Below are 23,183 nucleotides of genomic sequence, written 5' to 3'. Positions count from 1 at the left end.
ATTATTGTTTATTTGAATCTTAACCTTACCTGACTTTCAATGTTATGTAGGACATATGGGGACCATTAGAAAAACTTGATGGCTTGACCTCCCCACCATCACTCCCACACACTAAGAAAAAAAGACTGATCCCCTGCGCACACATATGGACTCAAACACTGCCATTCATTGTAAGTTGAACTTCTTAATAGGATCCTGGCACTTCCTACTGTGACTCAAGACACAAAGGTCACACAACATCACAGAATGGAGAAATTAAGAGAGGGTCAACTTGTACAAAAGTCCTCTGACGACCATAATGTAAAAGTAAAAGTACTTCAAACAAAATGGAGGAGAAGCAACTTGTTGCCATCAACGACTTCACCATTCAACAACTTTAAAGACTTAACAGGATTTGAAGAAGAAAAACTTTGATAACAGTAACGTTATCAATCGGACCTTGGCATGTAAATTATGTGCGTGATATAAGCTCCAGGCTCATGAGAGGTCAAGAGAAAGCTCTGAGTCTGTAAACAGGGAGTCAGGAGAAAAACTGTGCTGACTTAGGTACTTACTGTAAGCAGGTCAGCCCACAGGGTTTCTGGGAAGCAAAGTCTTCAAAAGTTACATCATGCCAACATTTGGGCTGGCCAACATGCACAGTTGTCTAGTGCAGCTTTAATGCTAGAAAGAACAAACATGCCTCTTAGGCAATGGTCCTCCTCTTGAGCTGTGTCAGCCAAAACAAGTGACTACAAAGACAAAAGTTTCCTCAGTAGGCGCCTCTGAGATGATAAAAGTCTGGGTTCTGGCTCAAGGCTTTGACACTAGCTATCATGGGAATTGAACACGTGACCTTCCAATTATGGACCAATCTCTGTGCTGCTGCTGAGTCTCCTTATCAGAGCTGTGAAAGCTCTGTCCTATCTGCATGGAGATAATCTTGTAGAAATAATGGACTGATAAGGAAGCTCTTAACCTCAAGATGAATGGAACAGGAGTCATCTGGCTGTTTTATCCTCCTCCGTCATTTTGCCTTCATCCGTCTCTGTTTCTGTTTATCTCTGTCCTGCCTTCACTTGTCCAAAACTACGATTTAGGGTCAGATGCGCTGACACAGAAAATTCTACATTAAACTTAACATGCCACGAATGCAGATGTTTTGAGCCAGATACGAGGATCCATGATCCTACTTGCAGTGAAATATGGATGTGTTTGAATGCATTGGAGACGCTGGCCAGGCCATGAAGTTGGGAGAAGGCCAAAGGAGGCAACGTAAGAGCTTGAAAAAAACTGAAAGTCAAGTGAGAATTCGAACAAAAAGCAAATGTGGATAACACAGAGTTGAATTGGTGTTCACAACGGAAAACTGGCAGCCGCTGTGACTGTGACTGTGTCTGTGCATGCACTCGCGTCACATCAATGTGTGTGTGGCGAAGGGACCTCCCGTGCAGTTACGCTAGAGCCACTTAGCTTTTGGATGGCTGGCATTTAATTTAAGAGAGGCCGCTTGAAAAGCCCGGTTTGATTGCTTTTTTAAAACAACTTCATCTAAAAGCCTTAAATAACCAAATACCTCTGTGACGACATTGAAGCAGTTCCAAACTCTTAACTACATCTCTGTGCCTGGGAATACTGGCATCAGCCGCGTGGTTACGGCGTGAGTGGGAGGCTTGGGAAGAGGAGGTCTTGAAATGAAATTAGGATTAGTGAACGCAAGCCATTCCTCCATGATCCAGCTGGTCCGAAGCCAGACGGCTCTTAAACCTGTCTCTGGGTCTGTCACTTTTCTTTCTGACTCTATCTTCCTAAATTGTTCTGCTCTTCCAGCTTCTTTCCTCCGCTCTCTTCCATCTCTATCAGCCTCTTTTTGTCTTCCTCTCCTCTAATAACAGAGCTGACATTTACAAGGAGGCCACAGCGGGGTTCGTAGAAGGTAATAGCCATAGAGTCTGACAAACCTACAAAGCTTTCTCATTCACACACACACACACACACACACACACACACACACACAACACCGAGTGAATTGGCCATAAGGCTACTGTGGCATCACGCCAGGGTTTTTCCAAATGAACCAGGAGGAGGAGGAACTGCAGCGGTGTAAGCTCTGAAGACACTGGAATTTATTACGGCACTGTGTCACACATCGATTGATATGAAATAACAACAGCTAATGCTAATTTCCATAACTCACAAATCCAAATTTCCACATTACAGTTTCACTTATTTTGTGCCAATCACTGAGACATGTTACGTTGGAGAAACACATTGTTTGTGTCTCCTAATCTAGCTTTGGAAGTCAGTAAAGCTGGTGTGGGACTGGGTGGTTTCCATTTTTTTTTCTTTTTTTACAGCTAGGGAAATGTTTTGGTGGGTAAGTCAGTGATGACTCTCCCTCCTTTATTACATAATGTACCACCAATGATTTCTCAGCCCAATAGTCACTCTTGTTGTCTACCTTGAAACAGCAGCTAGTACAAACATGACATCATGATATGGTTCAAATCTCTAAAACCAGTGTGTAAGTGAGCTGGCTTTGACGTCAACTTCTGTTCCTCTGAACTCCTAGAGTTGAAAAAACTTCAACTCAAAGCTGAAAAATGCCCCACGTTATCTCTTCTTTCGTCATCTCTTTTTCCATTGTCCAGTTGGATGATTCGAGAGGTGGGCCTTCTGTGGTGGTCATGACAACAAGTTTACAGCTGGTAAACAATGGAGGACAAACTGGTGGTAGCAGTTGCTGGATACCCAAAGCTATACAGCCCGACGATAGACAGCAAGTTGTCAAACTGCCCCTAATGTAACGTAATGTGACATACAGCCTAACATATTAAAAATAACTCAATGTTGACTTTTGGTTTCACCTGAGACACTAACAGCGGTCTCCTGGGTGAAAGTCCTGTGTTTGTTTGACCCATCCACCACCCCTCCCTTCCACCTTGTGCGGACTTATTCACTCTTTATACCACATCAGTGGCTCAGGGTGTCAGCTTCTGACACAGCCTGGTGTGTTTTATAAAAATAAATGCTAAAGGGTGCCTTGGTATGTCTGTATCATACGCTGAGGGCAACCAAGAGTTGTTATTTGATAAGTTGGAAATATGAGAATGCCCTGGGACATGGGCCATTATGTAACACATGACGACTTAAGTACCACTGGAGAAGAGTTAAGGACTTGCTATTACAGTTTAGACTGGTCACAATCCAAAATGCATCAAAAAAGTTACATGCTAAAAATGCAAAATCCAAACACCAAACCGAGTATAACTTAAATAGTAAACCCCACTTCTATACTGTTCTGGCAGTCAACTAGTTTTGACTTGATCCACAGTCAAAAGATGCTAAAAGTTCAACACTCACAGACTGCACAAACCTGTATGACTGAATCAAATTATTGTGGCCTTGATCTCCTAGAAAATTAGTTTTTAAGCCAACTCATAAATCAGAAAAAGGTGGTGCTGCTTTTTTCATCACCCTGAGAAGCTCTCATGTAAAACTAATTGTATAATGACATCCAGTCCCACAGCCATACATAATGGGAGTATGGGAACCATGCAGCACAAAGGAACTAGCCACTGCTGTCTAAAAAGTCAAGCTTGTCACGCTTCCAAAATGCTGTGACATACTTAACAGCACATGTGGCAATCAAGTCTAAACCTGTCACACATGCACAGAGCTGTGCGTTAGCAGCAGGAAGCACAGGGGTCAGTCGTGCACTGCACTAGGAAAATCTAATTTCGTGTTTAAGATTAAAAAAATCTCCAAGGACAGTGTAAAGCTGAATTAAACAGACGCAGAGATCTGTGCTGCTTCTGGCACTGAAGTGAACTTTTCAACAGATACAGCAATAGTACTGTCGAGGGAAAAAAGTCGATAAAATCACCAGCAGCACTTTTACATAACTGAAGTTTGGGTTGTGCAGCAGATGATAACTGCAATGCTAAACAAGGACAGACAGTTTAAGAGGTGGGTACAGTTTCAGCCCATGTCCCAGTGTGTTACCTTAGCCCAAATAGGTTGTATTTTGTGGGTCATGTGTGCATACGTGCATGTGTCCTTTATTACAATTCAGCCTTGAGGAATGGCTGATGTCATCTGCATAACTGAGCGCTGAGAACAGAAGATGGACAATATGCTTTCTTTCTCAGTGTGTGCAGTAAGGTGAACTGCTACTCTGCTTTCCTTCCACCTTTCTTTCTTTCTTTCTTTCTTTCTTTCGTTCTTTCTTTCTTTCTTTCTTTCTTTCTTTCACTCTGACTGTTTCATGAAATGTATATTTTGTCTACGTATTTACACTGTATGAACTACCTTGTCTACAGTCTGTGATATTAACACTATTCAACCTGATCCAACACTTGACTCAACTTTATATTACATTTGAGGATAAGCACAGTCACTCTGTATAATACTGAACAATGGTGATATGGACATATATTTTTCATCATTTGTCTTTGTCTCAGCATTATGTGATGCTATTATTTTGTACACCCCATACATACATAGTGGACTGTAATTCATACATTAATAATTTGCCTGGTAACGAAACTAACTCCTTTCGCTTGATTTTTACCTTTTCATATTGTCTCGTTTGACTCTGTGTTTTATTTTCTTCTTATTAATGTCAATGGGACTCTTCTGGGTAAATAAAGACGTTTCATGATTTTCATTACCAGCAATTTGACAGACATCAATATGTGTAAGTAGGTCAAGGTCATCATCAAAAAATATGACCTCAAAATGTTCATAATATGTTATACTGGCAGTGTTAAAAAAATCTATCAGTTGCAGAAACTGTTTTAAAACAATTTTGGAGAAGGGCGGCACGATGTCCAAAGACATGCGGGTTAACTGGTGTCTCTAAATTGGCCGTAGGTGTGAATGTGAGTGTGAATGGTTGTCTGTCTCTATGTGTCAGCCCTGTGATAGTCTGGTGATCTGTCCAGGGTGTACCCCGCCTCTCGCCCAATCTCAGCTAGGATAGGCTCCAGCCCCCCCGTGACCCCCAACAGCATAAGCGGCTACGGAAATGAATGAATGAATGAATTTTCAGAGCTCCCCAACTACCAAATTTCCCACTGGGGATCAAGAAAGTGTTTTATGATCATCAAAGACATACAACTAATGGAAGACCGACTCACACCCTACCTGCCAGGCAGAGTCCGAAGATGGTGAGAAGAACCAGGATGTAGAGGGACACGATGGCGTACTTTATGGCTGAGAGGGAGTTCAGGTGAGCACAGCACTGATCCTGCTTCCTGCGACGCTTTGCAGAACCTGACCAAAACAGTGAATAAAACTGCAATCAGTATAATTTGAAAAAAAAACAAAGGTCATGTTTTCCAGTAATTTGCTCAGCAAAAATGTTCAAAGAGTCCATAGAAGTAAGGACTGGTGGTGGAAGCTAAAACAATAATTCCAAAGGCTTTTACTATAAAGCCTGACATTTACTGGTACAATGGCATACTGTGTGAGCACAAAGAAAGATTATACATCAAACACTTGATGACTGCAGTGCACACAATTATGCACCTCAAAGCATACTGAGGAGAAGAAACATATGACGACAAGTATGCAAGCAGCAATATCAAATATACTTTTTGGTTAACTGTTGTTTTTTAAAAGATCTTACTTGCATTATGACAATACAAATTAGATGATAAATCCTGTATGCATTTGGCAACACTTAAACTATTGTCTTTTACCCACTGACATACATCATGACACACACAAGTTTAGCTGCAGAATTATTCACAAAAATACACACACCCACAGAGGAGCTATTAGCATAATTCATGTCACCACTTAAGAGTCCTCTCAGGGTCAAACAGATGTTGGAGAATTTGTCTTGATAAAAATGACACAACACTATTAATGTATGATGAAAGTGTTTTTCTGTGTGTGTGTGTGTGTGTGTGTGTGTGTGTGAGAGAGAGAGTGAGAGATAGCTTGGCAGGAGGTAGGGATTAGGCTGTTGATGTTCAGGGAACATTCCCTTCAGGTCAAAAGGATGAAGAGATTTTTGAAGGTTGGTTTTGGAATCACGTCCTTCATCAGTCATTGGAAAAGGAATGCGATATTGCTTTTAAAATGTTTACAGACATCAGCGCATAAGTGTTGTTTGAGGGTAATTATTCTCAACATTGTTAAAGAAATGAATGTGTCCTTTGCAACAATGTTTGGAACAAGGAGTCCTTGATTTCAGATAGAAATATACAAAGAAAGGAGTGTCATTTTTAGCCAGATTTGGAGGCTGTGGTTGGCAGACTTTATTAGTTCCTGGCACCTGGCTAACTGCAATTAATGTCACAAATTGGTTGAACACTCAGTCTCTGGTTGACATTTTAATGTTTTAATGTCTTAAATGACTGAAGCTTAAGTTTAGCCTACGGGTAAAACATGTCTGCATCTTTACCAGTTGGCTGTTTATGAAGAACACATGAAAAAGGAGGAGACACATTATTGCGTGGACCGCTAGTCTTTGTTAAGTTAGCCCTATTACGAGGAACAATAAGTGTAGTATGTCTTTCTGTCTTTCTCTTTCAAACAAAACTCTGAATCCCACAAAACACTGTAGTTAGCGAATGATATGCTAACTCTTGGCCATTGCCCATTGGTTCGACATCCCATTGTTCCGACCATATTAAACTCATTGTTCCGAAGTCCGTTCCGAAATCATCATGATGCCCTGTGGTTAAGGTCTGGTTAGGTTTAGGCACAAAAACCACTTGGTTAGGGTCAGGAAAAGATCATGGTGTGGGTTAAAATGAAAAAGAAAGTGACAAACACATAAGCCGTGAGCCTGCTCCACCTCAAGCCGGTCACAGCGCACCATACGCCCGCCGCGAGCCGTTCAGCACCGCGGACAGTTGGACTAATGGAATGTCGAACCAATGGGCTGTCGAACCAATGACACGGACACGGAAAAGCTAGCTTACTAGCGATACTTAGCCAGGAATGCTAATGTTAGGTGGTTAGTAACCAAAAAAGCCAAGCCAGGAATGCTAATGTTAGGTGGTTAGTAACCAAAAAAGCCAAAAAAGGTAATGTCTTTTTTTTTGGATATTCAAGACCAAAAACATTAAACCAATGTGTCCATTTAATGTAGTTACATTAAATGGACACATTGGTTTAATGTTTTTGGTCTTGAATATCCAAAAAAAAAGACATTACCTTCAACAGTCTAGTTAGTGAGTATTTTCTACAGCTAACCTCTCCGAAATAGAGTGCCCCGGGGATGATGTTTTTCTTTGGGCAGACGCGGAAGTTAGCATTGCACTGATTCTTGCGTTAAAAAAGCCTATACGATTTTTCCATCACCAGCAGGGCTGTAAAGCCGTATTCAACGCAGCTTGGCGTGATGAAGTTCTGTAAACTAATTTAGCCACTTGTTAGCAACTGCCATTTTAAAAATACTAAAACATTTCAAAATTCATGAGTGGGGTATTTAATGATGTCTCTTAAGCTGGTGTTAACCACAGAACTTTATTTCAGGCATCTAACCAAAAACCAATTCAAAAAACCATTGACTTTGAGATGAGGGAACCAGGAATGGTAAAATGCTAGCTCATATCTGGGTTTTAGGACTCATTCCTGGGGCTCTCTATTGTAGTTAGCACATGATATGCTAACTAGCTTACTAGCATTACTTAGCCAGGTAAGCTAACGTTAGGCGACACATTGGTCTTATGTTTTTTGGTCTTGAATATCTGAAAAAGAAATTACCTTCAAAAGCCTTTGGTTAGTGAGTATTTGCTACAGCTAACATTTCCAGAATGTTGAGAGGACTTGATGGTTGTTCCGTGCCTAGTTACAGTTGCTAAGATGCAGTATAACTGGATTGGGAAGGGTTTAGTGAATGTCAACTGCCAACTGTTTGATGAAGCAGAAATACACCAAATGTGATTAAAAAGAAATAATAAGCCTGAATACTGTACTTGTGGTGTCATGTAAGCTTCGAGCTACTACCTCTCAATACTAACCCTGCATTAATGTGTTGACAGAATGATGAAATGCATGACTTCCCGACTTGGAAAATTCACATGAACGCCTCCTCCGGTCAGCAAGTCTGCGAAAATTTTGGTAAAGGAGTTGCCAGCTAATGTCATACACAGAAAGCAAACTTTGATTTTTATTAATTAACACATTGCATGTCATTTTTTTGCTCAGATGTATTTGTAATATGGTAATTGGTTATAACTGATAGTTGTTGTTCATGTAGAATTAAAGTTAGAAAAAGTTATTCATTAGCATCGGTCAGGTAAAGCAATATCTATAGCCTACTGGTGCAGTAACAAGTCTGGGACAAAATCATTTTGTAATATAAAGCTTCAAACTGGTATCGACATGTTGTTTTAATGCTCCGAGCAATGTAGTGTCCAAGTTGTTTCATGAAAACATCAAAGTTGCAAGAATGACTTCCCGACTTGGGAAATGGAACCATCTGAGGAGCACATGAATGCAGCATGTTTGTGTTCACATAAATTTGATGGATAGAAGAAAAGCTGGACAAAATTTAAATACCTTACATTTGGAAAACTAAGCCCAGGGGAGGATATGAAAGATGAAGACACTGGTGTCCCTGGGAAATTACTGGCTACGTGATATGAACATTATGATAAATATACGCCAACACCCGCTGGGATATTATGAGGATATAATGAGATTCTATCTTCCTGTGAACAGCCATGATTTTGGTCTGACTCGGACTTTAAATATAAACACTGATTGTACAGAGCGGCCTCCCAACAGCATGGTTTCACTTAGACCGTGACAATCTGTCAGTGGACACTGGTGGATTGTTGCTGATGCATGCACACACACACACACACACACACACACACACACACACACACACACACACACACACACACACACATACACTTCTCCTCTCTGATGAAGAACACACACACTCCTCCGGCGTAAGACAAACACAGCTGGCTCAGATGTGTCACATGGCTGGAATGTATAGGAACAGAAATTGCACTCCAAGCTAGTCTGCCTCTTAAGTTAAACTTCACGCTGAACTGAGACAAAACAACCGCACGTCATGCAAACATCGTCATAAAGAGCAGGCAGGGAAATAAAACCAGCAGTCTGGAGCTTAAGGGGGAAATTATCACACACTTTCTGTCCTCTGTTTCTTTCTCCAGCCTCAGTGTAAGCCACGCATGGAAGGCTTTATGACTTTAAATACGCTTGTTTGATGTTGTGCCAAGAGTTAGATAAGAAGATTGATACGATACCACTCTCCTGTCTGTGCCTTTAAGTGTAGAGCAAGAGCAAGAAGGTGATTAGCTTAGCATAAACACTTTAAGTGGACATAGTGACTTGTAACCACAGTAGTCATGTTCTTGTTTGGAATAAACAAACACTGGCAGGCTTATGTTTGTATGTTCCTCCTATTTCCAGTCTTTATGCTAAGCTAGGCTAATCACCTTCTTGCTCCAGCGTCATACTTAAAGCTGCAGTTGGTAACTTTGTGACCATAAACACATGGTAGTACATGAAAGAGATACTCTGTGAAAAAAAATCATGTTACTTCTCATATGATTCAAATGGCATTTGCAAGAATCCACTGCACCTGAATGAAACCAACCAATCAGAGTCTCTGGTGCTTGGTTTTCGTGTGACTGTTTTCAGCATGGTGGCTGTGTCACAAAGTTTCTCACTTGACAGCTAAACAGTACACTGAAATATATGTTACTGTAAACATCTGAAGTGAGAAACAACATCCTGATCAGATGCCCGAACCATCTCAACTGATGACGTGAAGGAGCAGCAGCTCTACTCCAGGCTCCCTCCGGATGTCTGAGCTCCTCATCCTATCTCTAAGGCTGAGCCCAGCCACCCTTCTGAGGAAACTCCTTTCGGCCGCTTGTATCTGCAATCTTATTCTTTCGGTCACTACCCAGAGCTTATGACCATAGGTGAGGGTCTGGATGTAGATGGACAAGTAAACCGAAAGCTTTGCCTTCCAGCTCAGCTCCCTCTTCACCACAACCGTCCGGCACAGTGCCCACATTACTGCAGATGCTGCGCCAAATCACCCCAAGTGAGCGAATTCAAGTATCTCAGGGTCTTGTTCATGAGTTAGGGTAGAATGGAGCCTGAGTAACAGAAACTTTGATATAAATTTGATCAGTGCTTCCTAGTTTGGCAGTTTAACTGCAACTCACAAGCAGTGATTGACATGACTGACAGCTGCATTGGAGACTCCTTGGCTCTGATTGGTTATTTTCGTTCACATGCCATGGATTCTAGCGAATGCAATTGAAGCCCTATGAGGAGGCAGAGGAACATGATTTCTCTCACAGATTGTCTCATTTACTACAGTGTGGATGTAGTGACAGTTTCAGCACATGTGATAATGCTTTCATGCACAGAAGAAAGTGGTATCAATGTTCTCATCAAACTCTTGGAAAGAAAGCATGTGGCCAGAAGTCATCCCTTTTACGATTATTGTCTTTAGCATTATTGTATTCACTGTTATTTTTGGTTAAGCCATTAACATTTACCAAAAGGCCATATCAGTCACCAAAGGCCTAATGTGATGTGTTTATATTGCAACAGTCTCAAAAAGATATTCTTTTTACAAATATAAGAGTAGTTTAAAGACTTCCAAATTCTCACATTTGAGCAGCTAGATTTGAAATAATATTTGGAATTTTGCTTATTAAATGAAAATCAACCCATCACTACTGTTTGTCCACTAAATACTTTATGTTTCATCAATGGTTCTTGAGAGTTTTATTGTACCATACTTTAAAATGCTGCTATGCTCTGTTTTGTGGGACAGTATGTATTAAAGCTGTTGTATAAAACCCAACTAATTGTTGTTTCTGCACAGTGAAAACGTACACACACTTTTTTCAAAGATGTTCAGTGCACTTTGCGTCTTTATCCACTACCACTTTAACCTATAAGAGAGACAGTAAACAAGTGCGGAAATAACATTACCGCACAGCTGTATGTTCTCTCTGACTCATGTCTGTCTGGTGAAGGTGCTGTCAACACACACAGTGAATTTAATAAACATTAGACGGGGATTAGCAAACTTGTAGGCTTATTTTATTCGTAAACTTGGAGGTTCAACACTACATTTTGACCCATTTTGACACATATCTGTTTATAACTGTTTATTTCAGGCAGGGCCAGTGTGAGTCAGTTACTGGCATTGACTGTGTATTTGACTGTTTTTGGTGAAATTAGTGAATTTACAAGGACAAGCCTTTGTTCCTTTTACTTTAACTTTCCAAATCAAATACACATGGTGCTTGGCAAGTGACACAGATTCCATATAAGTCAGGGACTGTCTCTGTAATTGGCAAGTGATGGTGACAGCTTGTTTCCCAAACAGAACTGAAAATGCCTTAAATGCACTAATCTATGTGTGTATATTTTAACATAAACATATCATTGTCCAATCGACTGCAATGTGCTGTCAGAATTTTTTATAAGAGAGATTGTGGTGAAGAGGCTGGATAACATCTCATGCCAGCGTTCACAACATTAAGACCACATTCACCCCATAAACCCTGACATTTCATCATGGATGTACCCTGTTTATTTATTTATTTATTTATTATTGTTTACCCATCTTCACCTTCTTTAACCTCATAATGCACGCCGGCCCTGTGGTTTGATAGAAACCTCCTAATTGCTTTGTTTTGCTCTTTCATGCGTCACCCCAAAGAAACAAACCACCCCATGTTTGGGAATTTCTTCTCTAATTAAACGAGGTGTGAAAATGTTCTAGGATTAGGGAAGTTGGATGAGGACAGTCTTTCTGATGTGTGCTGCCATTGTCCGCTTTCCATTAAAATGTCAACAAATTCTCCAGTTAATGTTCGCTAAGACTTTCCCACCAAACTCACAGAGCCCTGGGTCGAAACCTGAGAACACCATGGGGTCAAATTTGGATTTGCTGCAGCTGCACCTGTACACACACACACACACACACACACACACACAAAGGCACACAAAAACACACACGCAGATGTTGCTTCTGGACATTCCTGGCATTCACAAATGACCATAGCAAGAGCAGAGTGGATGCCAAGTGGTGACAGCATTGCTGCTTCATGTGTCTCTGTGTTGGTTATTAGTGTGTGTGTGTGTGTGTGTGTGTGTGTGTGTGTGTGTGTTTGTGTGTTTGGACGATTCTGTGTAGAAAGTCCCTTTCTGAAAATTAATCAGGGTGCATGAAGATCTGCGTATTTCAAGACCTGAAGTCAAGTCAGACTTCTGTGCCTAAGGACACATAACACATTCATTACGTTCACTGTGTTGATACTGAATAATCTGGGAATCTAAAGGTCCAGTGTGTAGGATTTAAGGGGATATATATATCGGCAGAAATGGAAATAATATCACAAATATGTCACAAGTATGTATGGTTTCTACAGTAGTCCAGGACAAACCAAACACTGGATCTAGGTAGGGCCATTCACATTTTCACCTCAGCAACCTTTTTAACAGCATTTTTAACATGAAACTGCTTTATTCAGTGTTTTCACAGGTTTAAATCACGGGTCCATTTGTTTTGGAGAGGAAGACACCTCTGCGGATGGTTCGGTTCACAGTAAAAACCTCCTGAACGTTGAATCTTAAGTTATCAGATAAAAAAGGAGAGCTAACATTTGTAGGCGCTGGGCTAGCAGCCCGTCTGTTATGAACCCAACGTCATGGAGACCCTGATTCGTAACATGAAACTGCTTTATTCTGTGTTTTTACCAGCGTTAATCACCTAATCTGTTTGTTTTGGAGAGGAAGAGACCTCTGCAGATAATAAGGCTTCTAGTAAACACCTCTTGAACAATAAACACCAAAGGAATCCTAATTGAGAGTTCATGTCTTAGCACATGGGAGAAGTTTCAGCCGGTTTGAAATTGGCAGTCCTCACTGTTTGATGCCACTAAATTCTACACTCTGCTCTTTTAAAGAATTGTTAAAGGTTAAAAAAAAAGTTAGAAGCCACATCCATGTTGGTTCTCAACATGGATGTGGATGATGGCCTGATATCAGCGGGAGCCACAGTATGAGTGCTGTGCAAAGTGGGGGTGATGAGCTAGCCAGTGGGATACACACATGCATTAGTTTGTATTACAATACAAGCAGAGGTAGCGTGACTTCATTCCCTGCTCAAGATGCCATTACTCCACTATGGCTGTGTCTGAAATCACTCACTACATTAAACACTATATAGTGAGTTTGCCATAGTGTCGTGATGTCCGAATGTATAGTGGGAATTATTATACCCTATACAGTGGACTCAAAGTACCCCACAATGCATTGTGAAAAGTAGTGTACAACCGATGGTGCATAGAACTACACAGAACTCCCTACAAAGTGAGTAGTAGCCTATATCTTTACATAGCTGCTGTATTATTACTCTGAATGTTGTATACAAAAGCATTAATTGTTTCTTTTTTACCTACATTAAATAATTCTGTTGTGTAATTGTTTTTTCTTTCTCATATTTCTCTCCTTTTTCTGTTACCAGAAAGTATTCAGAGCTGTCATTTTCATTCCAGAACATAATTTACAGCAAACTACTGTGGTCGGGTTCCCATTCCAGCAGGTTATTATTTTGAATGCATGCAGACCTAATGAAAATCAGTCTCAACTGTCCCCCTTACCTTCATCACACAGGTTGAGTTTGGACAAGTTGTGTCCATCGTAGGCCTCTTCATACATGGAGCCGCTCTCTCTCTCCTCATATGTGCTCAGATACATGGCCTTGTTCTCCATCTCCTCCAGACTGAAGACAAGAGACACAAACAGCATTATCCACTGAAATTGTTATATGACAAGACACTGACATCTCTCCTCAACCGACCCAACTCTGTTACAGCTCACTCTGACTATCACGACCAGTACAGATGACAAATAAAAGAAAAAACTGAGTGTACCAGTGGAGGAACAAACAAGCTTTCATGCAAATAAGGGACAGTTTCCTTGAATGGTTTGGGTCTACATGCCCCCCCCCCTTAGAAGCAAGGGTCACTGCAAATACAAAGTTATTCTGAGTTGTCACTTTTATTCTGTAATAAAATATTTCAGTCTTGATGGGAGTAGTTTCTTTCAGGATGAACCACAGCACATCAGGTGTCACTGAATTGTTTAATGACAATAACCAAATCTCAACCAAATAAATCTTTGAAAGAGTTGTGTTCAGTTTCTTCTGTACAGTTCCAGATATTAGGAGGATCTGTGACATTGCAGTTTTAAACACGGGATTAAAGATGTGAAATGGTCACAGTTATTCCAAAACTATGTGATTAGGTGAACACAACAAAATTCTTTGTTTAAGCTTTTAGAAAACATCATGGTTTGGGTTAAATAAGTAGCCTTCATTTGGGGGTGTCACATGATATAGGACAAAAACATCATGTGACATATCACTTTAAAAATAAGTCAGCATTGACTTTGGAACAGGAACAGCAGGCTCCTGGATGAAAGTCCTGTGTTTGTTTAGGGAACTGCCCATTGGTTTGACAGCCCATTGGTTCGACAGCCCATTGTTCCAACCATATTAAACTTATTGTTCCGAAGTCCGTTCCGAAATCATCATGATGCCCTGTGGTTAAGGTCTGGTTAGGTTTAGGCACAAAAAACACTTGGTTAGGGTCAGGAAAAGATCATGGTGCGCACCATATGCCCGCCGCGAGCCGTTCAGCACCGTCGTCAGTTGGACTAATGGGATGTCGAACCAATGGGCTGTCGAACCAATGACATGGACCCGTTTGTTTAACCCATCCATTTTCTCTCCTTCCCACGCCATGCACACTTAATCGCTCTTAATGCTCCATCACCTAACTTCCTCCATTGCTTGCATCATAAGAACTACAACCTCTAAAGGTCATTGCCTAACAATAAACATAAGCATGAGTTGTAATAAGCTGCTTGTACAAATGACCCATGTGGTTGTATTTTGGAGGAGAACAGGCTTGTTTAGTTTTATGTAATGCATTTTATCATTGAGGGTTCTTACAGGTATCGAAGTTCCAATGTGTATGATGGTGTCCAACGGATGCCCTCTAGTCCTGTGAATCACGTGACCCGGTTGTCAGAGCACTGACTATATCTGTTGCACTTTTCAAGCTACACTAAAGACAATCACACACACTTACGCTAGCACACACACACACAAGCTAAACAAACAGTGGGAAATCGCTGTGGTGCGAGGATTGGGAGGATTGTGGCTGTCTCTTGACCAGAGTTATATGATTTGTTTCCTCTGCCAATAGAGTTGGACAGGGGTTGTGTTTATTGCCCCTTTCCATCTGTCTGTTTGCCTTTTAGCAGGATATTTTTAAAAAGCTATGAATAAATGCGCATAAAACATTATGTTAAGGTCGGTCATGGGGTAGGAAAGAACTGATTCACCTTTCATATCAACTAGCCATGAGCACTGTGAAGAATTGGCAGCTGCTTCTGCATCAGAAGAGGTAAATCCATCATTATTAGCTCAGTCAAGGAATATTAAAGTGCCAATTTCCGATTTAGACATACTGTAACTGCTCTGCCAGTTTTTTCCAAAACATGGTACAGTGTTTGAACGTCAGCCCAAATGGAAATAGTTACTTAACCGCAATAGAGCTGATAGATATTTGGCTAAAATGGTGCATTCATCTATTCACAGATCCTTTTTCCACTGTTTATCTGGGTTTCATTAGAGTAAGCAAAGTAGTCCACATGTCCCTCTCCATAGCAACGTCCTCCAGCCCTTAGGGGGATCCTGGGGTGTTCCCAGGCCAGCCAGCTGGGTCCTGTCGACAGAAATGAACAGGAGTTCAACTCTGAGCTCCTTCTGGATGTCCAAGCTCTTCATCCTGTCCATCAAAATGAGTGTACAGTAGATCTCCTGCACCAAAGGTGTGGCATATGCTGCTTTCACATCATATGGGATGGATCGTGGAACTGGGAAAGATTTTCGTTACAACTTGCTATAGCTTGTTGCAATCACGTAACTATTATGATGTGTGAAATATGGAGGACAGGGAGTGATAAATCCATATACTGTGTGAACTGGAAATGTTGGAACATGACTACATAAAAAAGTTGGATGAACCTGCAGGCAGCAGGTATTATCAGAACACTGAAACTCGTAATGGATGGGATCCATACAAAATAAAGAAAAGTGCCTTTTAAATCCCCGGTGTTGACATAATCTACGTTTCAAATTACCTCATGCTCCAGACTTCCTAACATTACTCATGTTACATGGCCAGCCGATGAAAGTGCTCAAGAGTCTGGTGGACTAAGTTATAATAATTTTATGTGCAGCAAATAAACGCACTTCAGGAACTATCTTTTATATTTCAACTTTGTACATAGATACTGAGAAGAGGCTAATGTTACTAGCTAATGTTAGCTAACTTTAGCTACTATTTTCTACCTAACTAGCTGACGTTAGCTAATTTTAGCTACTATTTTTACCTAACAATACTAGCTAATATTACTTTAGCTAATATTTTCTACCTAATGTTACTAGCTAACGTTAGCTAACTTTAGCTACTATTTTCTACCTAACGTTACTGGCTAACGTTAGCTAACTTTAGCTACTATTTTCTACCTAACGTTACTAGCTACTGTTAACTAAATTAGCTACTATTTTCTACCTAACATTAATGTTAGCTAACTTTAACTACTATTTTCAACCTAATGTTACAAGCTAACACTAGCTAACTTTAGCTACTATTTTCTACCCAGTGTTACTTGCTAACATGAGCCAACTTCAAATACTATTTTTTCATCACGTTACCAGATAACAGTAGCTAACTTTACCTACCATTTTCTACGTAATAGGTCAACCCTTTCTAGTGGTCTGGTGAAACGTTGTTAAAAAACCTCAGTCGTGGCTAAAAATATGGAGAAGTTGTCACAGCACACTTTAATTGCATTAAACTAGAGGCATGTTTAACACAATGCTTGAATGTTAACGTTTGGTGTTAGCTGACTCCGCTCCTCCAGACTGAAAATGGAGGTTTTTGATCCACATCTGCTGTTTTTTCCCAATTTGGTCAATTGGAACAGCTAAACAGCTCAAATCATAGTTTGTGCAGTGTTGGTTGTCTTCAATTGCCTTCAGTTGCCTGCCCTCCATTTGGACAGCACACTGATGTATGACGTCCTGTGCAAAGAAACTATTGCCACATCATCAAGCAACTCAAGATTTGTATACTTGAGTTGTCTCGGTTAAAAATACTGAGCATTCGCAATAGAACAGTATATCAATTTCAATTTGGATTTAATTGAATTCTGCACTTATCCGAATGTGAGGCAGCCATGTTTGTTTAGCTTTAAAGCGCTTTTAGAAAATCCCAGTCATAATGAGGACTTTCATGTTGACGTAATCTCTATTTCTAAGTTGGAAACTGGTGGTTTTTGTAAATCCTATGACTTAAACGTGCTGCTGATAAATCTTATTCCATAGGCAGTGCAGTATAACGTCCAAATCACTACGGACACGGCACAAATCCTCCAGTTGATCTTCTACTCCATCATACCCTCACTTAGATCCAAAATCCTAGCAAGAATTTGGCAAGAGTGTGAACTCAAATATCTCATGTCCCATTTCAGGCAAAGCCATGCGAATGTGTCTCCTAGGGCTTCATTTATAAAAGTGTAACCTTGAAATAATTCCCCACAGTTTGCTTCCATTTGACTCATAAAAAAATGCAAAGAGTAGATTCAGACCTGTAACTCTCACATGTTACCCAACATGAATTACGAGAGGTGAAAAATGAAGAGGGCTTTGACAGATATGGTTATGGCAGGGTTCCAATCCGCCCTCCTTTCAAAACTTAAAACATAAATCTGATGAAAACATTTCCTGGGAGAGGAAAGGTTCTCAGAGGCCACTTATCACCACAAGACGTAATTCCATCTTTAACACAGGGTTGAGGAGATTACATCCAGCAGGTGCAGCCATTGATGAGCTACTGTTTCTGGCACACAATCTGTGATGGCACAACTCAATTTTTAATGAAAAGCACATTGAATTTCACAAGACTAACTGATAGTGACTCACAATCAGTTGCAGCCATACACTGAGCTATTTACCCTGAGCTGAGCACATTTGCTCTTCTGGTTTGGGTTGAGTTTCCCACGCTACATGTGATGTAAAACAAATATGGCCGGCATATGAATAAAGTGAAGGGGAACATAGAACAAACAGATAAATGGTTGTGTCAGACATAGACATCTCTGGGCAGTAGAATTAAATCTCCTGCAGTCAGGAGTCAGCGGGTGTTAAAACTCCCACAAGGCCGGGCGGCAGATCTGTGGGTGTTTGACAAAGTCGTTAAATAGTGCTCAGTCTGGACTTTCTCATTACAGAGGGGATGGAGGGGTCAGGTTGACATTTAGATTGAGGCTAGGCAGGAACCATTAGGGCTGCTAGGAGATCCCACTAAACTCTCCGTACCTCTGCAAACATGTTTGTGTGTGTGTGTGGGGGTGAGTTATCTTCTAATTACACTGAGTTTGGTTGAGATATCACGGTTGATCACACACCCAGTTGGTCTCTGTTAGTTAGTGCCAACAGAGGACGGTGGGAAAGCAAAGAGGCATCTCTATCTGTTAAAATGTGGACAAAATAATAGAAACACCACAAGAAGACGACCTCATCAAGACAGTTTGTTACATGGGGGAATGGGCACAGTATACGTCAGATTTAAAGGGCCAGTTGAACTCGACCTGTGCATTTCCAGAGCATCCTTTAAGAGCAGAAACACTGACCATAACTGACAAAAGGCCTTAAAAGCCACTGCTAACAGTATATCCAAGCCCAAAGCATTCCCATGTAGAACTTGGCGTAAGGAGGACAACCTTCGACAATGATGACTCTTTCACTCTTTTTCTTTTATGCAAATATGCATCTGATTAAACCCCAAAAACAGCCTGTAATACCCAATATCAGCTGTTAATCACAGTGTTGAAGAGCTGAGGGAAATCTGGTGATTTAATGTGGCTGAACCCTAATGGGAAGTGGATTTTCACTCTCTTCATCCCTCAAATGACCGCAGGCTTTCCGTCTTGGAGCGCCATCCAATCACTACAAACAGTTCAAGATGCAGCGCGACAACAAGCCAACAGGACAAAGAAACACAGCTGCACGAAAGGGGTGTGCGCTCTTGAATCTTATTAATGATTTGACACTCAAATATTATCAGGTGTTTCTATCAGTTAGTACACTTGTATATCCTGGACCTCCACGGTTGAGGTGGTAAGTATGGTTCCACTTTGTTAAGAATGACACTAATGTTAACACTGAGGCATCAATACATAAATTGTGTTTTGTTGTTGCATCAGGTCAAGGTGGAGCTAGTTTTTACATCTTTATACAGACAGCTGGTTTGGGTTAGTGGTTCCCAAAGTAGGGGTCTGGCCCCTCCCAAGGGTCACGAGATTAATGTGAAAGGTTGAGAGCTGAGAGGAGAGGAGAAAAAACTTGTTGTCTTTTCTTTTTTTTATCTAATATTTGCTTTTTTGTGAAATATTGGATAATTTTACCTTTTCATGTTTACCTTCTTTGGTGGCGCTGCTAACTAGAGTTGTTCCGATACCAATACCAGTATCGGAAATGCCTCGGATGCTGCCTTAAATGCTGGCTCAAGTATCAGTGAGTATGCCAGTCTATGCACAGATCCAATACTGAAACCACATAATTTATTGATAAACTTATTAGTTTCACACTTAAGACTGCTTTTTTCCCCCTTGAGATAAATTCTTTGCCACTTTTAAACAATAGCCGATACAACAAGTTGTGATGTGGAGCCACTCACAACTACTGTTCCAGAGCGGCGAAGAAGAACTAATTTCTTATTAAAGTGTAACTTTAGCCATGAGCAAAATGTCAAACTAGATACTAGGCTAATTAAAGAAACTTCTACGGTGTTCATTGTCTGTATTTGTTCATGTTTTACAAAGGGTTTAACCGGAGCCATGCCATACAACAACAGCAATCATTTCACTTCTGTAAAGGGTTAGTAGTACACAGCTGTTGAATTATTTTTTTGACGCAATGGTATCGGATCGGTACTTGGTATCGGCGGAAACGTGAAGTTCAGGAATCTGAATCAGCAGAGGTGTGGACTTGAGTCACATGACTTGGACTCGAGTCATCGTTGAGTAACAAATTTGATGACTTTATACTTGACTTGAGAATATCGAAAAAGATTTGCAACTTGACTTGAACTTTAATGCTAATGATTTGTGACTTCACTTAGACTTGAGCCTGACTTGACTTGAAAACACTCAATACCTTCCCCCAAGCCCAAAGATTAAAAAGTATGTTTAGAAAGTGTGCCATGAGTCCCTTCACTTGACTCGGAACTTTCAGTCTTTACTTGGGACTTGACTCGAGACTTTCCTGTCTTGACCTGGGACTTGACTTGGGTGCAAAGACTTGAGACTGACTTGAGACTTGTAAAACAACTTGGTCCCACCTCTGGGAATCAGTATTGGGAACGGAAAATGGGTATTGGAACATCTCTACTGCTAACAACCTATAGACATTCGATGTGACAAAGAGCTTTAAGTGGTCACAGCAACATAAAATGACAACATTAAACTTGAGTAAATGTACTTAGTTACTTTCCACCTCTGTTAAAATGATACATGGAGAGACTTGGTCTGCACTGGCTCCACACAGGTTTAGGTTCGGTCAGCTCCATAGTAAATACACAGAGAGGCAGCGAGTGACAGTTTGGTGAGGGAGTTTTGATTCACTCATTATGAGAGGACACAATAATCTTGTCATGCATCGTTGCAGAGCGAGACTTGCCCCCAACTGAGCATCCTGATTGTTTGCGAGGGAACCAGCGCGTGTGGTCTCAGACAGAACAGCCATTGAAAATACCTATGTGAGCATCAGAGTTTGGACGTTTCAAACGACTTAACATAGGAAGCAGCTGGAGCTCACCGGCAGTTTACTAAATTAAAACTATTTTGAGAGGCAGTCACTTCTATTAAGTTATGTAATATTGTCCATTATACCACTAGGCTACATTAGAAGTAGGAGTTGGTGTACAGTTTCTCTCTCTATATATATTGGCAAGCATCCCATGCCATTGCTCAATCATCCATGTGCAGCATTAACCCATTTCCCTTGGTTAATTAAAGGCAGAGATCCTTCACCCATGACTGAAACACAAAGCAACAATTTTCTGCGGATGAGTTCCATTAAACGTGCATTTCCTGTCCTGTGGTCCCTGCAGCATACCGCTCTAATAGACTAAATCAGCCTTTTTAAACTGTTCCCATTCAAACCAACTGCAGACACTATTCAACAGATGTCAACCAGTTTGTCACCTTACAAAGGTCAAAGCACAATATATCATGTGGTGATTTCAGGGTGCTGAGCAGATGTCATTAACCTGTTAACACCTCACACAGAAGGTCACTGATCATTAAACTAAGTCCCTATCTAACATTATCTGGCAATAAAAGTTAACATGCAAAACATGCATTAAAAACCAAGGCTCCCCTGAATATATTTAAAGTAATATCTTTAAAAAAAAAAAAAAAGGAGTGACAGGTGACACAGTCAGCTGAGGGTTGAAACAGGTGCAGTCACTGCAGGATTCATGCATTGACAATACAACTTTGTCAGATGATGTAAAGTCTGCAAGACATAAAACACCAAACTGAGAAAAATTAAGGAGCAAAAGTCCTCCTCTCTCACCTTATCAGATGTCAGCTGGAAATTAAAATCACAGCTCCACGTTTCTCATAATTCCCTCAAAAAAGCTGCGTTGAGGCGCTGTAACTCCAGGCTGTTTCTCAGCTGTCAAAGTGTCACTCAAAGCTGCATGAAAAGAAACAGAGTGAAGTGCTGCACCATGCACACACACCGTGCACACACACACACACTCTCCCTCGGTGCTGCAGAGCTCTGTAGAAGCGAACAAGCTTCTACAGAGAGGACATTTGGAGTAATATACCCACAACATCGTCATGTGACCATCACAAAACTCCAGCTGAGGTTTACTCTGCCTGACGAGCAGCTGGTGTAGAAGCTGGGAGAGGTGAGGAGAGGTGGCGCCACCTGCTGTACAAGTGCGCCCTCTGTTGGGTGCAGATGGTAAATTACTGGTGTGGATATTTTTACAACTGATGTTTTCAAGTCATGGGCAGAAAGACAGAAAAAAGCGGCTTTTACTTTTATGGTTAATTAAGTGTTGCCTTCATGGCCCCTTGAAAACTCATCAGACGTGTCAAGAAGTTGCAAACAAGACCACAGTTCACATATTCCAGAGTCTGATCCGTTGATAGATCAACCGTAGACTTAAACAAATGTAATTTAGTTGTGTGGGTTGGGTGGGCTACTGTGTGGCAATTTTAGGACATTTGATGAGTTGCACATTTGCTAAGTAATAGTAGCATCAGATTGCAGGCTAAAAGCTTTTGTGTGTTTGTCCAAGTGTCACACACTATTTAAAGATGATCATATAGTACTGACTGATGACAAAATGAGGACTGGAAAAATAACATAGTTTGTAAAAAAAACTGTGGGGTACATTCTTGTTTTTACTTTCGAACTCACTTTACTATACTATATCCTATGCATCAATGTAAATAAGTAACATACTGTACTATTTTCATGCTTCTCCTTTTCTCCCTCTTTGTTCTGTCATGGTATGTAGACATAATTAGGAGTGTTTCAAGAGGGAAATGTTAATTTTACACCCTAAAGGCCTAAAAGAAATTTAACAAAGTCTTCAGTAAGACTACATCTATGTTGGTCACAGGTTGGACACTTCATGTGACTGCATTAAGCAAATGCAGTCTTGCCCATAGATTATGACTTTAGTGTTCCCTCTCATTATCCAATTTAATCTCTAAGCCAACAGTTAGTATTTATATATGCAATATTATATTTGACTACAATTTGATTTGTATCAGTAGTTACATAAAAACAGTTTACATTACAGCTACAAACTGTGAAACTCTGCAATAAAGTGCATTCAAACACACATTTGAAATGGGATGTATCACCAAGTTATAACATATCCAAGACACAGGGATGATCATGAATTAGAGTACTGGCACCATTTTTGTCCAATTCAGGCACTGCAATTACGAATAATGTTCTCATATGATTTCATTCAACAAGATATATCGTTTGCCTGCTTATTAAAATGCATGTACCATATAGATGACATATTTCTGACAGCACCTGAAGGCCTCACGAG

At 40.6% G+C, this 23,183-nt stretch overlaps 1 protein-coding gene across 1 annotated transcript in view; it reads right to left on the bottom strand.

The window, feature by feature from the left end:
• The window catches only part of scara5 (scavenger receptor class A, member 5 (putative)), a 100,836-nt gene extending 78,945 nt beyond the window's left edge, over positions 1–21,891 (bottom strand). The window contains exons 1-3 of the mRNA XM_050059033.1: positions 21,674–21,891; positions 13,620–13,741; positions 5,128–5,256 (exon numbers count right to left, since the gene is read on the bottom strand). Of these exons, the coding sequence (XP_049914990.1) occupies positions 5,128–5,256; positions 13,620–13,731 (241 nt within the window). The 5' untranslated portion in view covers positions 13,732–13,741; positions 21,674–21,891. The remainder of the gene's footprint in view (positions 1–5,127; positions 5,257–13,619; positions 13,742–21,673) is intronic.
• Positions 21,892–23,183: the final 1,292 nt, after the last annotated feature.

Source organism: Epinephelus moara, chromosome 12, assembly GCF_006386435.1.
Source record: "Epinephelus moara isolate mb chromosome 12, YSFRI_EMoa_1.0, whole genome shotgun sequence".
Lineage (NCBI taxonomy): Eukaryota > Metazoa > Chordata > Actinopteri > Perciformes > Serranidae > Epinephelus > Epinephelus moara.
This window is presented reverse-complemented; position numbering and strand designations above follow the sequence as displayed.